The 22488-nt window shown below is 45.1% G+C and overlaps 1 protein-coding gene across 4 annotated transcripts in view; it reads right to left on the bottom strand.

Moving 5' to 3' along the window:
- RAD54L2 (RAD54 like 2) overlaps positions 1-22488 on the bottom strand; it is a 68294-nt gene that overhangs the window by 16481 nt on the left and 29325 nt on the right. For 3 of the 4 annotated variants that reach the window (XM_032121376.1, XM_032121380.1, XM_032121378.1), the window contains 6 exons: positions 5372-5570; positions 3833-3972; positions 2160-2291; positions 1201-1433; positions 529-711; positions 121-254 (listed from right to left, as the gene is read on the bottom strand). In XM_032121376.1, coding sequence (XP_031977267.1) covers positions 121-254; positions 529-711; positions 1201-1433; positions 2160-2291; positions 3833-3972; positions 5372-5570 — 1021 coding nt within the window. Of the gene's footprint in view, positions 1-120; positions 255-528; positions 712-1200; positions 1434-2159; positions 2292-3832; positions 3973-5371; positions 5571-16540; positions 17252-22488 lie in introns of those variants that run through there. The other variant, XM_032121379.1, reaches the window with a different exon arrangement.

The raw sequence follows: 22488 nt of genomic DNA, 5'->3' as shown, positions 1-22488 counted from the left end.
CCAATGAACTGAGAATTCCCCAGGACCACTGCACTGCCCTCATCCATGCAAGGAAAATGACCCAGAGAGAAGCAGAGGTCCCTGAGCCAAGAGCTCAGAAAAGCTTTTACTGTCACCTACTTGTGTTCATCATTCAGGATGTGGACTTTGAAGGTGCGGGGCTGGACCTCTTTGGAGTTATAATCAGCAGGAAGGCTTTCAGGTGCTGGGAGCCACATGTTGAACTCTGCTAGCCAGTTTTGGAGCGTATTCACCTGAAAAAATTAGCCACAGAAGGATTTAAACTTGATTGAGTTACTTAGGATTTTTAAGAGCAAAAATGAGATTAGGGAGTGACATCCAGTGTGCTCAGACGGAAGCAGCAGCTCACAACATGCAAATTCAGGAACAAAGGGAATGATAGAGAGGGAAGAGCAGCAAGGATGTGATAAAACTTGATGTATGATGGGACACTAATCAACCTTCTCTATGCAAAGAAAGAAGCAGTGCAAGGAAGCCTCTCAGCCAGCCCTTCACATGGCTACTTACAGGTACAATGGCAAGAACAGTCTTTGCCTCCGTGTGCCGAAAAAGTACATCCAAGAAAGAGATGACCTGTATGGTCTTTCCCAGGCCCATGCTATGTGCTAAAATACACCCAAACCCACTGCTGGTTTTAAATCTCTCCAAGGACTCGACCAAGTTGTCATATAGGAATCGGATCCCACCAATCTAGGCAGAAAAGTGAAAAAGGTATTAGAACGGTGGGAGGAAAGAAAAGCCCAAGATGGGTATGTATTTACAGAGTGGCAAGTACATGAGGACCATGAAAATATAAAGGGGATGTTTCAAGTTCACTAAAGTACTCTAATCTTGGGAAGGCTCAGAAACTCAGTATTTTTAGATGCTCACAGAATTTCTTGAGAACATATCATCAAAATTAATTTGTAGCCAGAGAATATGAATTGGGGTTGATTAGTTTGTTTATAAATATAACCTTATTTTTTAAAAGTTCATCTAAATATACCAAAGGTTTGATTATAACAATAGCCCAAGTTATACAGAGCCTTGGCCTTCCTCTAATTCAGCCTTATCATTTGACTGTCCACAACAGCCAGCACCACAACCAGACCGGTCACATGGCTCACCAAAGAAGTTCTGCTGAGATTCCCAGGCAGGCTTGCCTGAATTAAGTGCATTTTTGAGGCTAACAAAGCCTACCTGATGAGGTTTTACTGCATGTGCAAGCTGGGGAGCCAGGAAAATGTCCTCCTCATTTGGTGGATGATTGATGTTGACGATGACTTGCCCCAGAGCATCTGACTGATTTAAGGCATCATTCACATGAGAGCCACTGCTCTCTTCACTGCCATCGTCCTCCCCTTCATTGCCAGAGTCACTGCTGTCCACAATTTGGAAGGCATCATCCTCTCCTGAGCTCAGCTCAATCACTTCTGTAAAGTAACCAAAACAGGAGAGAATAAGGACAAAGTTAACTTGACGTCAGGGTTTATCACGAATGGAAAAAAACTATCAGGAAATAAGGCTACCCCCAGCTTTTGCAATTCCAACTGGCCTAATCACGTATCCTGAACAAGCAGGCACACATCAGGCCTCTCAGACCAGCATATGAAAGCATCGGCTTCCCTGGCTTCCAAATGTTTCAGGGAACATTAGTCTGGGCTGATCCAAAGAGAACATGAGACAGTTTCTGAGTGTTTTACATTCTCCTCCATATGTTCTCTTAATTCCCAAACCCAGACATGAATTTTATCTACTGATGCAATGCCTAAGGATCACCAAGGAGTCAGGTTAGATCCATTTGGGACAAGGAACACAAAACCCACTTTCAGCTGCAGATCTGAATACTTAGATGCTCCTTTTACACACAGCAAATGATGCCACATCTCCTGTAAGCATTCTTCAGCAACGCACTGAGCAAAGTTCAGTGCATTTATAAAGCAGAAATAAACACGAGTTCACAAGAAGGCCTGACAGGCCATTTTATAGGTGTCATTTTAGGACTCACAGGTCAGAACTGCCCATATAACTGGAAACCAATAGGCCCACAAAAATCTGAAGTGATTCACCACTGGAGCATCTGACCAGATGAAAACAGACTTGTGGCTGAATAAACAGCATATTGTGAGAATAGCAGGCTGAGGCAATTGGTCACTTACCATCTTTAATGCTGTTTTTTCCTTTAGTATCATCTTCACTGCCACTGCTGGTACTATCAAGGCAGATCACTTCCTCAGCCAGGACCTGAGGGGGGAGCTGGGTCGCCTCTGCTGTTCTGAAAACGATGTCCTCTACAAACATAAATTACAAACAATAAGTAATTCATAATAATGGAGAAGGAGACAAAACTGTTCAAAACCCAGACAGTATTTCCTTCCACTTAGCTCCAATAACTTAGTCCTGGAATTTTCCATAACAGACTCTCACTGTCTACAATACTGCTATGACTCAGCTTCCTGGGTCACACTCTCCTCCTTTCTCAGTATGCTGAAACAAAAGCCCATTGCTGATGGCACCCTCTGTTTCATGCCCTGACTGGGGCACACTGACCATACAACATGCTAAAGCCCTTTGTTTCTCTCTTTTTTGGCCTCAGTAAAAGCTGTGTTTCACCCAGCAGAGAAAGTACCAACTGCTGAAGGGATGATAACTGCCCTTTGTTAATAGGGACACTGTAATCATTACATCCCACACATCATAAACAACTTTTGGTGATCAAGAGCGTTTGTTTGTATGTTTTTAGTGCTGCCATGTGGGGAGAGACGCTAATGGGGCCAAACAGCACCACTGCACTGACACAGCAAGCAATGATGTTCTTCTGGGGCTGAACCCACTCTGCAACAGTTAAAGTGTTTTAAACAGCTCTGATTCCTTCTCCCACATGTAGAAGTGTTTTTAACTCTTGCATATAAGGGAGAATATATATTTCCTTAAGAGGCAAGGCCAACTCAAGAACTCCTTACCCCTGACACAACATCCAGCTGCACTTCTCTCCCTTTGCACCTTTTGAAGCTGTGCTATAAACTAAATCACCAAAATGATCCAGGTTAGGAAACAATGTAAGATGACATATTCACCCAAAGACATGAGTGATGCTTAACCATTTATACTGCCTGCAACTCACTGCTTGCTGAAACATGCAAGGAAGGCCAAGGTTATATCACCAACATATGTGCACCCAGTCTATTGTTCCAGTATCCCCTGTACCAGACCATTCCCAGGACAAACAGGATCTGGCATTTCTGCCAAGCCTGTTGGTTTAAGCTCCCATACCAGCTGGAAAGATGAGACCTCTGTTTCAGCATCCCCCTACACACACTTAATGTGTCAAAATATCTTCAACAAACATTACCTGGCACCTTTCACCAAGCAACTTGTATCTTGACACAAAACAAGTTCCAAAGTGGAACTGCCCACACTGAACCTACAAGTGGTTTGGAACTGCTGTTCCAAGAGTTTACACTTGAAAGTCCAAGGACAGCATAGAATCACAGAATTTTTGGGGTTGGAAAGACCCTTCAGTGGTCATCTAGTCCAACCCTTCTGCACTGAGCAGACACATCTTCAACTACATCTGGTTGCTCAAAGCCCAGTCCATCCTGACCTTGAATGTTTCCAGGGGTGGGGCACTTATGACATCTCTGCACCAACTGTGCCAGTGTTTCACCACCCTCATTGTAAAGCATTTCTTCCTTGTATCTAGCCTGAATCTACCTTCCTTTAGGTCAAAACCATTACCCCTTGTCCTGTCCTGGACAAGCACGGCACTACCTTCCTCATTCAGCTTCTATCCTTAAAACTCTTGCTTTGACTGGCATCTCCCAGTGCTTACCAGGAAGAAACTCCAAGGGTACAGTTGGTATAGAGGCTGGATAATCCTTCCGCTGCTGCTCAAGCCGTTTCCTTCTCTCCAACTCTTCCTGCTGGGCTGCCTTTGTCACGGCTTCCAGTTGGTCCTCACGCAACAGCTTTCTGAACACAGGAGCAAATATGGCTCGGTTACAACTCAATTTCTTCCAGAAATGTGAATGGCCGCAAAGATGACTGACAAGCTCCAGGTATTCTGTCAGCCACACAAAGTAGGAACACCATCCTCCAAAATATATGGGCAAATTCTACAGCTATTTCAACACTGCGCTTCCCAACTACAGGTAACACTACTATCAGTCAAGGAAAAGACAGAAGTTTGACAGAAGCAAAGTAATGAAAGGAGGATAAATATAAGTGGGTAAGGACATACTTAAACTAGGTTACCAGAGACTAGTTCTTCTACCTAAAAGGATGTTTTTTATTGATATGCAGTTTATAAACACAAAATGCACAAAATCATGCAAATAAGATACATGGGAAGAAAATGCATCAATTCCTCCACAAAAAGTCATCACCCTGATTCTCTTCTGACAGCATTTTCAGGAGCTAGGATCTCTAATGGTTTTAACAATTGTTTCAAGGCATTCTGTCAAAGCACCTCCCCTTTACAGGTAATTTTATTTACTTCCAGAAGTTGCTTTTCCCCTGCTTCAGTGTCACATGTCCAGTCCTGGAAATGAAGGTGCTTTTGCCAGAGGAGTGGTGCAGTACAAGCAGTGGTAAAATCCAGCTTCTTCAAACTAGCCTTTAAAACCACCCAAGCCCACACTTCAGGGACATCTCACTCATCCTAATGAAGTCTCATTTTCCAAGGCCTATTCAATGCTTCTTCCTTCAGGCTTTAAGAAAATCAATCTGCACAAGCTTAAATACGAACCAAAGACCACCAGCACAGGGCATGAGAGCCACTTGCTGCCACACGAGTTCCTGCTCCATTAGTTCTCCTCTGAGCTTAGAAAACTCTCTTGAGCAAAATTTCCTAGTGATTTACCACCTCACAACCTGTCCCAGAATATGCAGTGAATTACACAATCAAACAACTACTGCTCTAAAAAATCCAGGTGAAACTGACTTCCAACATTTCAGTCACCAGTCATAGCATCAGCACTCCTGCCAACAAGTACCCAGGACAGTATAGGAAAGGACTGCATTTTAGGCTGTTTGCAATAGGATTCACCTCGGCAAATATCTGATATTTACTTAATGGTAGTACTGTTTTTCATTTACATCTCTCAAAAAACAGCACCAATTACACAATTTTTGCAATACATTCCATAACCAAATATTCACTCTTCTGAAATACCAAACAAGTCTGCACCCACATGCAGCACTTCAGTCTGAGATCACTCTACTCCCACTGGTGAAATCCTAAGGTTTTGGAAAAGAAAAACCATCTGGTTTGCCAGCAGTGGCACAACGTAGCTCAGAAGCAAAGTGCAGAGATTCTGTTTTCATCACCATATGTGACCCAAGCTCTTTCTGTCCTGCTGCTGCTGCTCACCTTATGTTCCTCCGCATGTGAGACGGTTTCTGAGCCCTCTTCTTTTTGGTGTCCTCAGAGGCCAGGCTCTTGTGCTGGTTCTGCAAGAGTTGCTCTGCCCGCTCGCTCTGAGATGAGGTAGTTGAAGTCGAGCGCTGCCATTCTCCATCCTCCGCGTGCTCCGCATGGTCACCGCTGAACACGGCTTCCTGGGGTTGGTCTGCAAGGGGAAGAACATGACATGGCAACAGCTGTGCCAGGCTGGCAGCTGGCTTTTCCATGAGCATTCAGCAGGATTTGAGCCAAATGGGAACTGACAAGCCCTACTCTCACTCATTTGCAAGCATGTCACTCTGAGGGTCAAAACTGGGGTCCTTATTGACAGTCAAAGAGAGTTAAAAAGTTCTACAGTGAAGGGTCTGTCCCCAGTGAAAGCCCAGACTAACACCCCTCAACACAGCCCAGAAGTGTCCTGACAAGAAAACAAGATAAAATTATTTAGGTCCATGTGGAGCACTTGCTATCCCAAGAGTCTGTTTTCCTATGGGGGCCTGAGGAGCTCTGATTAAAACAAGGAACTTGAATCTCTTTGCTTCACATCATTCAAGCAGGGCAGAAATTTCCCTGTATATGACACCTGTAACCATCTCCCAAGTCAACAGAACACAGCATGTAAAAGGTTATCTGGTTCAAACACTGGGTCATGGCTCAGCAGGCAGCTCAGTGGTTTTAGTACCAGGCTTCACTCTCATGGTTTAGATGGTAACCTCCAACAAGTTTTTTTTCGAACAGAACATAAGTGCAATACCCTTTCTACATTATAAATCACACACACTCCTTTTTCTCTTAATTCTCCTACTTTCAGACTTCCAAGTTGTGCCTGATTCCACTCTTAAAGCACAATGTGAAATGACACCTTGTTCTGTGTGACACTTCGCTCTTCAACAGGCTGCCAGTGACCAAGATAATACTTCCAGAGCAAAGAAAGGAAACGTTTCTGTTCAAAAGCTTCCCTTGAAACAATCTTCTTCTGACAAGCATTGTAATGGCTTCTTTGAAGCATCTTGTCCCCTTGTGTCAGGCAAAGAGATACCCTGAACCTCATCCTGTAATCAGCTTTCTTGCTTACATTGTGTATCCGAGCTAATGACTGAACTGAAATGACACTTAGAACTTTGAAAGAAAGAAGACATCAGCACAGAAGAATGTGGCAGATGAAGTAATACAGAACCAACAAGCATCACATTGTGACTCTGAGGGATCTGGAGACAGAGACCATTCCTTCTCAAAATGCTGGGAGCTTAAATGAAGGATGCTTCAGTACAGCACATTGCACCTGCAGCTGTCACATTCATATGCCCATTAAATTAACCTTATCTCCAGTATCACATCTTAAAATTGAGATGACAAGAAGTAGATTCACACCTTGTTCAAAAGCACCAACTTTGCAAACTTCCTCTCCAGACATCCCACCAGACCCACCCCAGCATTTGCTCCAAGTCTATGTCAGAACACATTTAGTACTTCAGAGCTCAGCCCACCATGGACCAGTACCAGCAGAGCAGCTCAAACATTTCTCTGAGTATCTGTCTCTGCAAGCCCTACACATACTGGAAAACCAGGTATCCACAGCTTATGGGATGAAATAGATCTCGTGATGAATGCAAGGAGACTTATGCATATGAAGACAAACGCAAAGGGGTTCACTGCTACAAGCACAGCAGTTCTCCTACCACAGCCAAGGTCTTGGAGCCCTGTCCTCCCACCATGCCTCTTTAGACTTACAAGCTCAGATATCAAGCATCAGATCACTTGCAGACAGAGAGTTGTGCTGGGAATAAACCCGGTTTCTCAGGCTTCCCAGACAACAACTCTGCTATTTGAGCTACAGACACATTTTAGTCACATTACCTGCAATTCAGCACTGTTTCCTTCCCCCCGCCCCTCTCGACTCCTGGTTATATAACTAGATCAAAAGATTGGATGAAATAGGGCAAAGGGAAGCAGGGAGGCTGCACACGTGATCACATGCTCCGGGATGAGTCATTAAACCGGAGACAAACACTGCCATGGTTACACTGCTGCCATCTCACCCTGGGCCCGGAGGACCTTGACAAGGCACCAGAGAGCACAAAGTCATGCTTGTTGGGAAGAGGAAGCACTTCCTTCCCCACACTCCAGCAGTTGCCCAGGTCACCTCCTCCAGCAGCCACCCTGCCACCTACCTTGTGCCAGGCAAGGGTGTCTTCAGGACAAAGGCGATAATAACAAAACCTAAAGGCTCAAGAGCCCAAATTATTATGCTTCCTCTGTGTTTTCATATACGTTGTGCAATCCCTATGCAGACTCATTCCATTTCTGCATTTTACCTTTTCTTTCCTCTTAATGATATGTAACAGAAGCTCTGGTGAAACCTACACACAGCTGGATCAGATAGGGTTTTTAAAATATAATTCTCATCTGAGCAGGAGCCTGAAGCCCAAAATTTGATGATAAATTTGGTCCTGCATTGAGTACAAGCCCTCATCCACCACAGCCATGTCTGCTCAGGCTGGTGTTTGTCCTGCCAATACAAGTTCTGAGGTGAGGAACACAATCTGTGCCTCAGCCCACATTCCTGACACATATGCATCAAGAGAGCTCTTCCACGCTAGTGACAGCTCCAAACATCTCACTGATTCAGCTGCAGTGGGATTCAGGGGACAGCCGGCTTCCCGAGGCTGCTCCCATCCTTGCCACCACCACAAATAAAGCTTTTCACAAAGCTTAACTAACATGATAAAATCACAAGTCTAACCCTGCAACAGCTCCCACCACACCTGTGGCATGAGCTGGCAGTTACAAGCAGGAATTATTTTGTTGCTGCTTTGTATTAAAATCCTGATTATGTGCACAGCCTAAAATCTAACCCAGATGAGAAGCAAGGCTCTCCACTGCAGTCGTGTGGCTGCTCTCCAGCACAGTGAGCTCCAAGCTGTGTACCTGGGACCCACACTGGGACAGAAACATATTAAGAAACAATAACTAAACACAAAAACACCTATTTTATATAAGAACAGGTCAGATCTTTAGGTTGGAGGGAGTGTGGGAACAGCCTCGTTGAATAGGTCCCATAAGGTAATCAATGGAATAATCCTGCCCCAATTTTGCCAAACCTACACCTACAACAGAAACGTAATTACAGTTTTGTAACAGGAGCTCAACACGCTACTCTGACATGGTTATACAAGTAGCTTTTTACACAACACAAAAACTCATCAGCCACCTTTGCATGTTCACAACTGTCTGATCACGCTGGAGCTGCTGTACGCTCTAGGAAGACCTGGGCTACCTCCTTGAGGAGAGCATTGCCACAGCCTGGGGGTGACAAATCAGCACACCCCTGCACAGCAAGATGAGCCACATCAGAAAAAGCAGGCCCAAGTCTGCGCAGCAGAAGACAGCCATGGGTCAGACGTGGTTGTTGGCAAGGATGTAAATCTACCCCAAGGTTACCCACTGTGGGCACCAAGAATCACCCGGTTCACACCAGCTTCATTCCATGTTTTGCACTGTCCTCACCACATCTACAAATAGGATCTCCCAAGGGAAGTGGTGGTAGCATCAATGCAGCTGCTCCGTCAGGTGGGTTATAGCTCTCTGTCTGAGAAATTCCCAAACAGTTCCCAGTAGCTCTTGGTTATGGACACCTGCACGCACCCAGGCAGTCTGCCCTGCAAGGTACCCTGAATGCCAAGAGGGGCATGACTATCCTTTCTCGAGAATTCAGAGGTGTGAAATGTACCTGCATTCTCAAAACCCAACAGAGCTGGTTATAGCACGGCTCTGATTTGTGCTGCAGGCCAGAGATTGCCAGTTTTCTTTGCTCAATAAGCAGCAGCAACCACCACCCCCAGATAAACATACAAATAGGGGGAGGTGTTTGGTTTCTTGACCAACACTAGCACGCCACAGTATTACAGTTTAGAAATCTCTGTAAGAGAGTCGTGACTGCTGCGTGTAACTCTGCTTCAGATGCTCCCTATGTGGTGTGACTGCCAGAGCTGTCCCTAAACACTGCACACAGCTGTGACTCATGATGTGTAACACAGCAAAAGATTTGTCCCACAGTCAGGCACTTCCCATTGCAGTCAAGCTTATAAAACTCACCTCATCACCTCCTTCTCAAACTTCCCTTAAAACAGCACAGGATTCAGCCTGAAGAATATTCTCTAGCATCATCAATTCAGCAGTGAATTGCTCTCGACACAGCCTGCTCTGCAAAATGGCTCAGGTTGCTGCAAAGTGTCACGAAGCTGCAGGGTGTTTTGAGGCGTGACACAGTCTTCTGACACCAAGGTAAGTGAAAAACAGTTTTATAGCCAATCTCCATGCTCCAAGGAAGACCTCAGTAAGTCCAAGTGTCTGTGCATCCACAGTTTGGCTCTAGCAACAGTCAGCATTCCTAGGAGTACGGAAATTCCTATTCAGAAGAAGATCTGAGGGTCTCCTACCTGAGGTTGCTGCATAAGAAGATCCAAGAGACCCCTCAGTGGACAAACTACTGTGTAAGTTGGTAACTTCCTTGCCCACTCAGTTACTAGCCAGCTAACAGGGCTAGCTAGAGGTACACCTCCTCCTGGGAGAGCAGTTTCACTGCCAGGGTAACTCCAGTGACTCCAGGAAAGACATAGAACTGAAAACCAGACACTTGTTTATTTCTAAAATCATTTCACTACAGAAACTCGGGATACCAAATAGGACAATTTTACTGAGTCTTTAGGCATTATTTCCTACCCTAAGGACAGGGATGTGCATGCATGGTGAGGAAGGTAGCTGCATGCAGAGCAGCGAGCAGTTAATTCTTACTTTGGGGAGCTTTCTTTTGTCTTGCACAAAGAACAAAGAGCAGTTAAATATTACTGCAGGCCTTCTGGGAACTTCTATGCAGTTTGTGGGCAAAAGCCTGTCAGAGACTAGCTAATACTAGCTAGCGCTACTACAGCCAGTACTGAGCTGTCAAAGCAGGAATAGGAGGAGCACTGAGGGATGGCACAAGGAAGTCTAATTGCACAGCTCCAGCTGCAAACTCAGTCCCTGACACACTGAACTACAACTGTGCCAAAGGCTGGAGGAGTGACTCCGCAGAGCAAGCCTGACTGCAAAGGCTCTGACAGCCTGGAAGATGCTCTCTGGGGTTATGTGATGTTTCCCCAGTGCACTGGGTGTAGGTGATGCCAGAGTGCAACTGTACCTGGCTCCCGAAGAACAGCAGCTCTCTAACTGCAGCACAGCAATCAACCTGGAGGCTGGCAACAGCCAGAGTGTTCTGGCTCATCCTGTACTCAGCTGTGCAATATGAAATATTTTCAAAATATTCTTTGTATGCAACTGGTGCAGCTGTTGCATGGATGCCATGCAAGAAGGGAAAAGTGGTTGTCTGCACAGAGCACCTCTCACAGAGGTGGCATTGTGTGTAAACCCTTGAGCACCACAAGGCTGGGCTGGAGGCAGGAAATTCCTTATGAAACCCCTCAAGTACAGTGTAGGTGAAAGTAAGGGGGAAGCTCAGACTCCCTTCCTCCAGGCTTTACCTGTTGCAACACCCAGGAGAGGCACAAAGCCGGCACACATCGACATCCGGTTGCTTCCATCCGAAGCACTGGGAAAGTCACCTCAGAGGGGGTCGGAGCGGGACAGAGCAGGACGCAGCCCCTCCGGGAACTCGGGACTCTCCGCCGCAGCCACTGTCAGGGCAGCTAATTAGCAACAAGACTTTGTTCTCCTCGGAAAATAATCGGGTTCAGTCTTCGACGGCAGGACGCCCCTCCCAGCCACCAGCGCTTAACAAAGCCCTAATTATGTAAGTATTATATAACCCGGCACACCTGCCCCCCCGCGCCGGCCGCGCCACCCGCGCCCGGCCGCGCCGCCCCCGGCACGGCGGACCCCGCGCCCGGCCGCCCCTCGGGCCTCTCCGGTCACCAGCAGCTGCCACCGCTGCCAGCACGACAGCCGGGACCAGCCTTTTGTCCGCTTGTCCACATAGGAGCACGGCTGCGGGAGCTCCCGGGCCAGGCGCTGCGCCCTGGCCAAGCGGGCAGCCACGCCGTGAGCCGCGGGACCTGCAGCCCCCAGCCCCCGGCCCGGCTGTCCCCGCCTGGCTCCAGCGGAACGCAGCCCGCTGACCACAGCCGTGACCGACTCCCGGCGCTGCTCTCGCCCCAGCTCTGCTGCCAGCCGCGATGCCTGGTGTCCTGCTGAGTCACAGCCACGGTACTGCCAGGCACAAAGGCGTCTTTCGGGCTGAGCCTGCTCAGTCCCGGAGCTCGCCTGCTCCCAGGGGAAGCTTCCCTCACCTGTCAAAAAGCACGTACATCATCACTCCCGTTGCTGATTTATCTAGGAGTTAACCACCCCAGGTCTGTCGTTCATACCTGTCACTGTAACCAGACAAAGAGTCTGTCATGTTGGTATAACAAAGAGCGCTGCTTGAAGTCTGAGTAACATGTTTTTCATTTCTCTAAGTATCAGTAAAGCAATCACTCGCTGTGGGTTCAAGACACCTCTGTGAAATCTGCAGACTGCTGGTGAGGGATGGCAGGCTGCCTCTCTCTCCGGTGCAGGACCAGAGGACGGAGGGAAGAGATGAGCTCTGAAGAAAAAGCCACCAGCACTGACTCTATGGGCCCGAGCATGAGGAGGGAGCCAGAGCAGGAGCACACACAAGTCAAACCCGTCTCCAGACTCCTTTGGCAAGAAGAAAGCCCAAGTCAACGGAAAACTTTAAAAGATAAATTACAAGGCAACACCGCCCTTCTTTTATCCTTCAGACATCTTTCAGCGTATCAGTTGCTGATGAGGTTATGCTGCAGAATAAAACTCCTTTCCTGGCCTGAAGGGATCCTTCAGGAACAAAAGGCAGCAGAATTGAAGGGCAGGAGCAAGGAATATACCACCCAGAAACCAAAGGGAAAGGAAGCAGCCCAGAAGTGCCTGGAGGCAAACTGGAATATCAAACAGCCAACTTTGGTGACAGGCGATATATCTGCTAACCCTGGGATTATGCAAGCAGAACCAGGCCCCAAATACCCAAGAGATCTTGTTCTGGCTGGGCCTCAGTGCTGTGGACGCTGAGACCCGGGTTACATAAACACCAAAGAGCACTTATGTAACTATTGTATGGCACAGGCTCGCAGCCACTGGCACCCCATTGCCACCGGAGTGTGGCAGGTACCTGCTCCAGCACCCAGCCCCTCCAGGACCTCCTCCCACCCCTGCACAAGCCGCTGAATGCTGCCCAGGTGAGGTGCCCGTCAGGTCATCCTTCCTCTCGCAGGCACCACACGCTCATGGTTACTCTGGAGCACGGGGCAATCTTGTATCCATTTCCAGCTCCACTATGCTCAAAAGAGGTTTGTGAAATATCAAAGCAAACATTTTCATAGTGCTTTGAGACGGCAACACCTGGAGAGATACAGAACGCTGCTACCTGCCATCCCTCTTCTAGATATGTAATCAAAACTCGTTTCCCCGACTAAAGTCCTCAAATCTAAACTGTTCCCTCCTGCCATGCCCCCTCTCTTGCACAGACACTGTGAGTATTAGTGAAGACAGGAAAACAAAGCCAGGAAAGGCATCCGCTAAGGTAGCAAGGGAAGCAGGGATCGGTCACATTTGTCCTTTAGCCAGGGGTGTGCAAGAGCAATGAGTTACATAAAGCTCCTGCTCTGGAGTCAGGAAGTGTTTCAGGCTGAGTGCTGGGAAGTTTTCAACAAGCTGTGCGCAGGAGGGAACTGAAACCTCCCCTTTCTGGTTATCCCAGTTAACTAGTAACCCAGAATAGAGTTTTGTCAACCAGATTACGAAAATTACCATGGGGATCTAAACCACAAGTAACCGGATTTAACCTTATTTACTTTCATAACAGTTCAAAGCTTTTTTTAAAAAGAGAAATATGATCTAGTTTTTGAGGTGGCTAAATATTGATTTAGGTAACAAAGATAAATTTCCCCTTTCCAACTTCAGAAAATAGATGCATACGGGGGCTTGACATGTCCCCAGCACAGTGGGGTAGCTGGCTGCTACCATGACTCTTCTAGAGATAAATTTCAGGGACTAAGAAAAGAGCGAGTAGGGGAGCAAGCATTCTGCATTATGCAATGATTACATAAGCATTAATTTACACTAGGTAGCTGGGAGTTGTAGCTTTATACCAGCATACCCTCAGAGCAATGAGAAACAATAAAGAAGGGATTATTGCTGCCACACACATCCAAGGCCACCAAAATGGCAATCAAACAACAAGCACCAGCCGAACTTTAATCTCTGCCTCAAGCTCTCACCACAGTTTTGCTCAGGACCTGTTAACAAGGACAGGGAGAAGACAGGTGACACTCACTCTTAACTTAAAAGAGCAGCATGGGAAATAATCCCAGCATAAAGCATCCTTCAGCATCTGAGTCCTCCTTTGTTGTTGCTCCTGATGGCAGTGGTATAAGAGAGGAGTGATTTCAAAATTATAATAGTGTCATTTGTACTCTAGTTAGTGTCAAAGGAGTTCATGGGCACAACGAGCTCCTCACAGTAACCTGTGAAACACCCTCCTGTCCATCTCGCAGAGGAGGAAACTAAAGCAAAGCAATCAGGTAGGCATCAGTGCTGAGTAACTCAAGTTGTTGGCTCCCTGTCCTATACTTTAACCAACAATTCTCTTTCTTCTCCTTAAATGTAATTTCTTACTTGAAAAAAACAAAACACAGTTGTGGATTTTTTTTAGAATTGTAACAAAGCATAGAACTTCAGCTGCATCCCCTTTTTCTGCCTCAGTCTCTAAAGTAATTTCAGAGGAATTTTTAAGGACTCTGTTTAATGAGGGAGGCATCACTTGGGAGAAAAATTCAAATTGTTGAGTTTGAGCCTGTGTGCCACCGCATTCCACTGGCACTTCTCCCATCAACTGCAGCCAGAAAAGTGACCGAGAGCACTGGAGAAAGTTACTAAGACCAGGATGAAACACCATCACTAAAAGAACAATCTGTTTCTAGTTTTCCTTTCCAAAATATTGGTGCTGCTAAAGGAGTTTGACAAAAGGCTGCAAAGCTGTTTGTGGCAATCAGACTCACACAAATTGAAGCCACAATGTCACAAGGACCACCCCCCCCCCCCCATCCAAAATATACAACACCTCAAAAGATAAGCACATTATAGCCTGGAAAAGAAACAGGCACCTGTTCCTTCATAAGGTTGCTAAAAGGACAATTACCTCTATGGTAAAAAAAGAAATATATGTGTGTATCAGGAGGAAACAGGGATCTTTACATAAAAGACATTTTTCTCGCAGGACAACAGGGCAATAGGTAGTGTGCTGCAACAAACCTTGATTTACTAGCTGGTGGGTGCTACCATAAAAATAATTAAAATCTGCTCTAACTTTCCAGAAACACTTTTAAAGTAACAAAAAGGTATCACAGCACTGCATATACAGGTGCTTGCTACTTTCAAGACCCTAAAGAAGTGTTCAGGCACCTGGAGTGAGGAAAAGCCATATAAACCAGAGAGAAAAAGAAACATTGCTCAGTGGTTAAACACAAAAGAAGGGAAGAACATGATGTGTAAGTTCTGCCCAGATTCACTCAGTGACCTTGTGCAGTTTATCACCTCTCTGGGGACAGGAAGGTTGTGCAGAAGTGTGATGGAGACGCTCCTGGATCCACTAGCCAGAGCACAACCTCATTAGATCAGTTCAAAAAGCTTCCTGAAAGAGAGATAATTATCTACTGGTAGAGACTTTGGTAGAGACTGTGACAAACCTTGCCCCAGACTTTACAACTTGACGAGTACAAGGAGGAGTTAATTTGCACTTCTGCTCTCTTACTTTCGTACAAATACCTTTCCGCCCAAAATTTTTGAAAGGCCTCTAACCTTGCATTGTCCCTCCATTTATGACCTACAGTCTCATTTCCAAAAGCATCTTTCCCTCCCTGTCTTCTCTTTTTATACCTATTATCTAGACTAAGTTACATAAGCCCCTTGTATCATCACCCAGATTCCTCATTTATCCAAACTAATTTTCTATTGTAATTCCTTTTTTTTCCTCAGTTCACACTCTCCCAGAATTAGCTTCTTTGTCCTGCCACCACAACCCGAGAAATAAGATGGATTTTTTTTTCTAGAACCTCCCCCCCCTTCCCACTAATGGGTAACAAATATTGCATGGCTTATTTCTGTAAAAACTCCTCATGACAACCACACTGCACTGCACTTCAGTAATAAACCAGGAATCCAGAGCTGCAACTCCTGGGGATGATTTTTGATCAGTCTATTAGGTTCATAGCATGACTTTGGAGGTATTTGCCATGAACAAGGTTCAAGAACTTTGGCATCCCAAAGTACCTCACCTCAAAGTAAGAAGTTAAATTATAAATTTAGAAAGTTCTTCAAATCTGAACAAGGTTTTTTCTCCAATACACAACATTCTCTCACCAGCAAACAAACTAAGTGGCAGCTATCCCCAAGCTGTAAACTCCTGTTAGGATTTCACAAGCATCTTCCATTTGATAGGGGGGGAAAAGGGCCAAGTAGCTTTTAGTCTCTTAGACACTAATTAGGGCATCTGGAGCAAGCACCAACAGCTCTGCCTGGTGCCCAGATTGTTGCCCAGTCAGCAAGTCACCAAATATTTCACTGACAGAAGAAACTCTTGAAACTGTTATCAAGTAGGATGTTGCAGGGAAAGTATACACACAAAGGTGAAGGGGGTGGGGGAGAGGACAGTGCACATAAAACAATACTGCTATTAACAACTGCCTCCTCTCTTGCAAAAATAACTTCTGCAGCATTAGAACACAACAGCAGCAGAAACAATAACATCCAGACCCAGAATGTCACATCACCAAAGACTTCAGAATTATAGCCACAAAGAAAGAGTGAGCTTCCTTCTCATGTCCCCTCCATCGGGCCAACAGACACTGCAAGACTCTGAAATCTCAATCTCTTCCATCCCTGCCTGGTAGGGAGCACATTAAAACCTGAGACCCACAGAAGAGCCTTGGTTCCTGATGTCTTTTATTAGCCACTGAGTGGGGTGCTCCAGCACGGGAGGCGGGGGGGAAATTAATGTCCTGTAGCAGGAAAGCAAGAAGAAATAGAAAACAAAGGGGAAAAAAAAGAAGAAAAATCAATCCACAAAAACCCCCACCTGTGTCCTACCTGGAAACTGCTGAGACTCATCCAAGAGTAGCATGCTGCTCAGTGCACCGAGGCGAGCCCTCTGCCCGCACACTTGTTCAACGTGGCCGCACGCTCTCAACTCTTCTGCTATTCTTGTCTCAGGGTCTTCAGGACAAAAGTTTCCAGTCACTCCCAACAACTCCTTATCTCTGCCCACAGCCCAGCGAGCACTAAATCCACTCGCACTGGCTGTTCAGTTCGCAGGCGGGAAAAGACTCCTGATAAAACAGTCCAGGGTACAGGCAGGAAAACCTGCACTTAAAGTTTCTGAAAATAACTTTGGTAAATAGCTCCTAGTGCTCAAATCCACCCAGCTGGTGTGACGGGAGTCAGTACGTATATATCCTCCCTGCACCCAGCTGAGACGGACCAGGGTCACTGTTATATAACTACTTAAATATGCCTCGTGTTCAGCCTAAATAAAAATTGTCACTATCTCCTCCCCTGTTTGGAGAGTCAAACAACACAGCCCTGCCCGAGGTAGCTGCTGCTCCACTGGGGACCGATGCCTGGAGCTGTGCTGCCGGGATGGTTTGGCTTCCATACACGCTCCAGATCAGCGGGAGCAACCTCAGTTATGCCTGGGAAAAGAGTTTTAGAAGAGAGAAGAGGAGCAGGGAGGCTGAGTGGGTGTGTACGGGGGAGGTCTCTCTCCTCTGGAGCAGCAGAGCTGCACGCCGTACGAATCAGATCCCATTCACTCAGCCTGTGATCCAGTTCAACTAGTGGCAGAGACCAAGACTGAGAATAAAATAAAAATCCTTACATAACCGTTCAGGCTCTGCTGGGGCCCCGCGCAAGGGGAATCCCAACAGACAACAGGACGTTCAGAGCAGGGGACACACAGGACCGTAACTCTGCTTCCAAGTTTCAGAGCACATAAGGAAGAGTGGGTGGGAATGAGATGCAAAAAGGAGTACAGCCTTTCTGGCTTTGGAAACAATTGTGATTTTATGAGCTATTTGCATGATGCCTGCTAATTTGCAAGATACCTGGACAACTGAGACTGAAACTTGAGCAACTGCATGGAGCTGGTAACCTGTTTGCACAGTAACAGGTGAAAGAGCATCCTGTTTGCCTGGTTAAATCAGCAGCTTGTAGACCACTGTAAGTTTCCCAGTTTTTAGGAAAGAACTTGTCAGAATTTGTGGAGTGGGAGATTACTTTAAGTGAACCTTTGTTCTGATCATGCGTCTGCACCAGGACAGGCACAGGAGAGAATAAGTAAGTACAGAACAAGTCCTTTAAAGCTGTGGTTGAACCCCTAAAGGCTATCCATCCTGCCTAACCTTCTTCAGTGTAACAGAGATTTTATCCATGCCCAATTCCCTTCACAGGCATATCTAATGCCAGTAATAAACAGCAAACCTGGGCTGAGAGACACGTAATGAAATTAGCTTGCTGGTAGTGAGCATTTGCCCATGTAACAAAGTCAGCTGTTTATTGAAACAACTGGTGAGGGAGTGCTGGGAAAGCCAGGATGTGCACAAGAAGCCCAAAGCAGGCTGTGTCCCAACAGCCTGGCACAGACCTGCGGGACTCCAGGACAGTGAGCTGCACTCACAGCACCAAAGGCTGATCTAAAGATCTGCAAGCACAACCAGGGCAGAGCCCAGCTCCCCTTTGTGTGACTCCAGTCATTTTTATTAGACCTTTCATTTGAGAGGGTAGCAGGGCACTGCAAATGTTTAGTGCCATCAAAACATCCTCAGTACTTCAGGGTACATCACAACTTTGAAATAAACCCAAGATGCTTTTTCATAATTAAAGCTATATAAATTTTACCAGAGAAAATATGAACTGTATTACAATTAAGACACTCAGTAACAAGACAGCCTTTCACCCATGTCACAGATTCAAACAGCCTGGCTAGTACACAATGTTTATCAAGGGGGAAAAGAGGGACAAATATATTAAAGAAGTGCATAGCCAAGGATCTTGCAACAGGCCTTATAAGGGCTTTGTAGGGTTGGAATAAATAAGCAAACATGACCTCAGCATCTGACCTAACAGCTTTATGAAACTGGAAAGCAAGATTTAAAAACAAGTACTGGGTAAATGCAACTGTGTGTTTACAAAGCTTGCAGTGCTGGTTTTGGCTGGGAGAGAGTTAATTTTCTTCACAGCAGCTAGTATGGGGCTATGCTTTGGATTTGTGTTGGAAATAGTGTTGATAATAGAGGTGGTTTTGTTATTGGTGAACAAGGCTACTAACACAGTCAAGGCCTTTTCTGCTTCTGACACTGCTCCACCAGTGAGGAGGCTGGGGGTGCACAAGGAGTTAGGAGGGGACATAGCTGGGACAGCTGACCCCACCTGATCCAGGAGATATCCCAGACCACATGGTGTCATGCTCAGTGCACAGAGCTGGGGAAAGGAGGAGAAGGAAAGGGGGGGATGTCCAGAGTGATGGCATTTGTCTTCCCAAGTCACTGTTACTATGATGGAGCCCTGCTTTCCTGGGCATGGCTGACACCTGCCTGCCCATGGGAAGGAGTTGATGGATTCCTTGTTCTGCTTTGCTGTTAAACTATCTTTATCTCAACCCATGAGTTTTGTCACTTTTACCCTTCCAAATCTCTCCTCCATCCCACTGGGTGATAGTGAGTGGCTGTGTGGGGCTGAGCTGCCAGCTGGGGTTAAACCACAACACATCCATATTACAGCTTTCAAGCATGAGAAAAATGGAAGTTCAATACACTGGGGGAAACAGGCAACCTACACCTGTCCTTCTGCACACAGCAATAAAAAGGGAATTTCCTTCTTCACCTTAATGTGCAAAATGGAAAAAAAATTTTTCTAGCTCTTCTACTCACTGCTGGTGAGGCCACCACTGCTAGCCAGGATAAATACATATTCACACAGCCAAGAATTAGATCTGCCTGAAACAGTCAGTTTATAAAATGATCGCCTCATGGAAGGTAATCTTGTTACAGATAAATCCATCTACTGAAAAGCTTTTCCGTGAGGCCAGTCTTACCAGTAAGGAACAATGTTCTCCCTCCTCTACAAGGTCTGAAATCTTACCCAGCTGTCACACCTCACCTTCCTCATCTCAAACCACAAGCTCTTTGCAATTGCACAAACTGTGCTATACATCACAAGAGGCTTCCCAAAAAGCTTTTGTCACCTGAGAGGTTCCCTTGCTAACAGCTTAGGAGATTACCTGTTAAAAAACCAAACAACACTATAGAACTTGTATTTTCATAGAATATGAAGATAAAGGTCCTTCAGAACTTGATTTTGACTGACAAGTCTTTTCAGTAGCAATGTCAGCATCCCTGAACACTGCAAATTCACAAGCATTAAAACTCATACCTAAACTTGTCTATACAGACAAGAAATTTGACTGTAAAATGTTTCAGGACACTAGTTCCTGTGTATAGCAAATAATATTATCAAACTGAAGTCAGTTAAATGAAATAAATTTCAACAAAACATCCCAAAAACATGCATTCACTTCATGGTAGAGTAACTCCTTCCCCACACCCATGCCTGTTGTCCACCTTGAACCTGGTTCTCTCAACCCCCTGCTCCGCAGGCTGAGCAGCTCCATGACTCCACAACCCTGACCTGATCCAAGCCCACTGAGGACAGCATCAGAGAGAAGCACTGGCTCTGTGATGTGCCACCCAGCTCTTGGTCCCTGCAAGCTGGGGTGGTTCCCTGCTCTCCAGGTTGTTCATCCTCACCAGCACCCCACAAAGCAGAGGAGACCTTCCTTGCCTATCCTCAACTGCTCCCCGCTGGCTGCGCAGTCCCTTCCCCACCCCACAGCTTTCTCCCAGCCATGCTCCACATCCACCAGCTCCTTCTGCACACCCCACTGACCTCCACTGTACAGGGAAGCTGCCTACTAACCCAAATTGTTTGTAAGTAATTGAATGTGAACTAGCCTTGACAGCCACATTTCACTCTTGATTAGCACCTGCTAGTAGCACACACACATATCATTAAGGCCCCTTTCCCTGTCCTAGTTTCCATGTTGTTTTAGCAACATGGAAAACACACAAGAATACCAGGTTTGAGTTGGACATGGTCTAAGGTGTTGTTTATCCACCTAAAATAGTTCAGACAGAATCATACTTGGACTCCACAACACTCTGTGTTGGCAACTGAGTATTGCTGGGCTTTGAGAACCATTTGCTTTTTAAACAAACATTGCACGGCAAATAAAAATTCTTTTTGATACGATCTAAACCAACCATGGAAAACCAGAGGAGTTTTTCCATTTACTTTAGTGAGTTTTAGACTGAACCATAAGGCATAAAATTTGGTAAATCTGTTTCTTCTCATTTTATTTTTATTCATATAAATCTTGGTGTATTTTCTTTCCCAAACTCATCTAAATCATAAGTGGAGGGAGTTGGGAAGTTGTACATAATGTAACAAATATCTAATTGCATAAAATACAAGAAGTGACACAATGCAGTGCCTCTTGCAAATGCTTTTCAGACTGGCACTGTGGCAAAACATACTGCTTGAGATTCCAAGGCTTTCAGAGGTTGTTTAAATGTACCAAAGAAAACAAGCTGTTGCTAGACAAGATGTAATGATTTAAAGTTGAAGAATTTATACCATAGATATTTATCATCATTTTAATAAAAATTAAATCCATTGAGTTACAATCCCAGTTATATTCAAGAAACTGATTCCCCATCTCTATAACTTGCTACATTTCTGCTGCTGTAGATGACACAACATATTTGTGCACCACTGAAGAGTTTTTGGTACAACTTTAATTTCATTCCATTCATTTTCGGCTATGTGCAAATTTGACATAAATCACAAGCTGAGTACACAAAAGTACCATTTAAAAATTGCTTCTAACAGTTCAATTATTTAAATACTTTACATAGATGAAGATTACCTGCAGATGTTTTAATTGCAAAATTTGTTTTGACAGAGATTTAAACTAGAAGTTTCTGTTCACCTAGCCCAAAAAGATTTTATCTTGTAGCTTTCTCCTGTCTCATTCCTATTTGCATATTTGCAAGTGAAAATAAAGTCTTCTGACTCCTACTTAGAATTTTTTTGAGACTGAGTCAGTGAACTGCATATTGAAGAAAATGTGAACAAGACATTTTAAACATCTGCAGTACAAAATACTCATAATAAAAAAAATACTTTGATCCAAACAATGAACCAGACACCTCTGAAAATTCAGTGTAGCAGTTTCTTTAAAGCCTAAGCAAGAAGTTAAAAAGATCAATAAAGGAAATAACTGTGATGTGATAGTGTGTTTTAAAATCTGAAGGATACTAATTTAAACAGTTCCTCACCTCCTTCCACACTTTTATTATCTACTATTATACTTGTACAACATATAGCTACATGTCCATTTTATGTAACCAGTCATTAAAACCAGCACAATACCACATAAATTAGGGGAAAATGAAATTAAGGACCCCTTGCATGTTTTAAACTCAGATTAAAATCAAAGAACTGTTTCACCTAGTACATTTGAACATAAAAAAGGTGCTGCCTAAAATGCAAACCAGAGGATTTTCACTTCGGCATCTTCACACTCATCAGGTGAACTTGGCAAAGTGACTTTGCCACTCCTTACCTGTTCAAGAGGGAAAATAGCACATTACAAATCTGCTAATTAGTTTCCATGTGATTTCATCAGCGTTTCAGAAGATGCAGATGAGGCAATATAGTATCTATTAGCAATGACCAGGCATGGTACAAAGCTGACAATTGGAAACGTACGTGGAGAAAAAGGCACCAAACAGGACAGAGGAGCAAGTGGGACTGTCCTTTGTTAGAGATTCTCTGGCTGCTTTATGAAAAGAAAAAAGCAAGTTCTTGGCCGATAAAGCACAACCTCTATATCCTGCAAAGCTTATCAGAAAAGCAGGAAGACAACTTGGAGCAATTCTTTGTTCAGTTAATAACTGCTCACTCACTGACCTTGCTCCCCA

This window comes from Corvus moneduloides, chromosome 11 (assembly GCF_009650955.1).
Source record: "Corvus moneduloides isolate bCorMon1 chromosome 11, bCorMon1.pri, whole genome shotgun sequence".
Lineage (NCBI taxonomy): Eukaryota > Metazoa > Chordata > Aves > Passeriformes > Corvidae > Corvus > Corvus moneduloides.
Note: the sequence above shows the minus strand (reverse complement) of the source record. Positions and strands in the feature narration are given on the sequence as shown.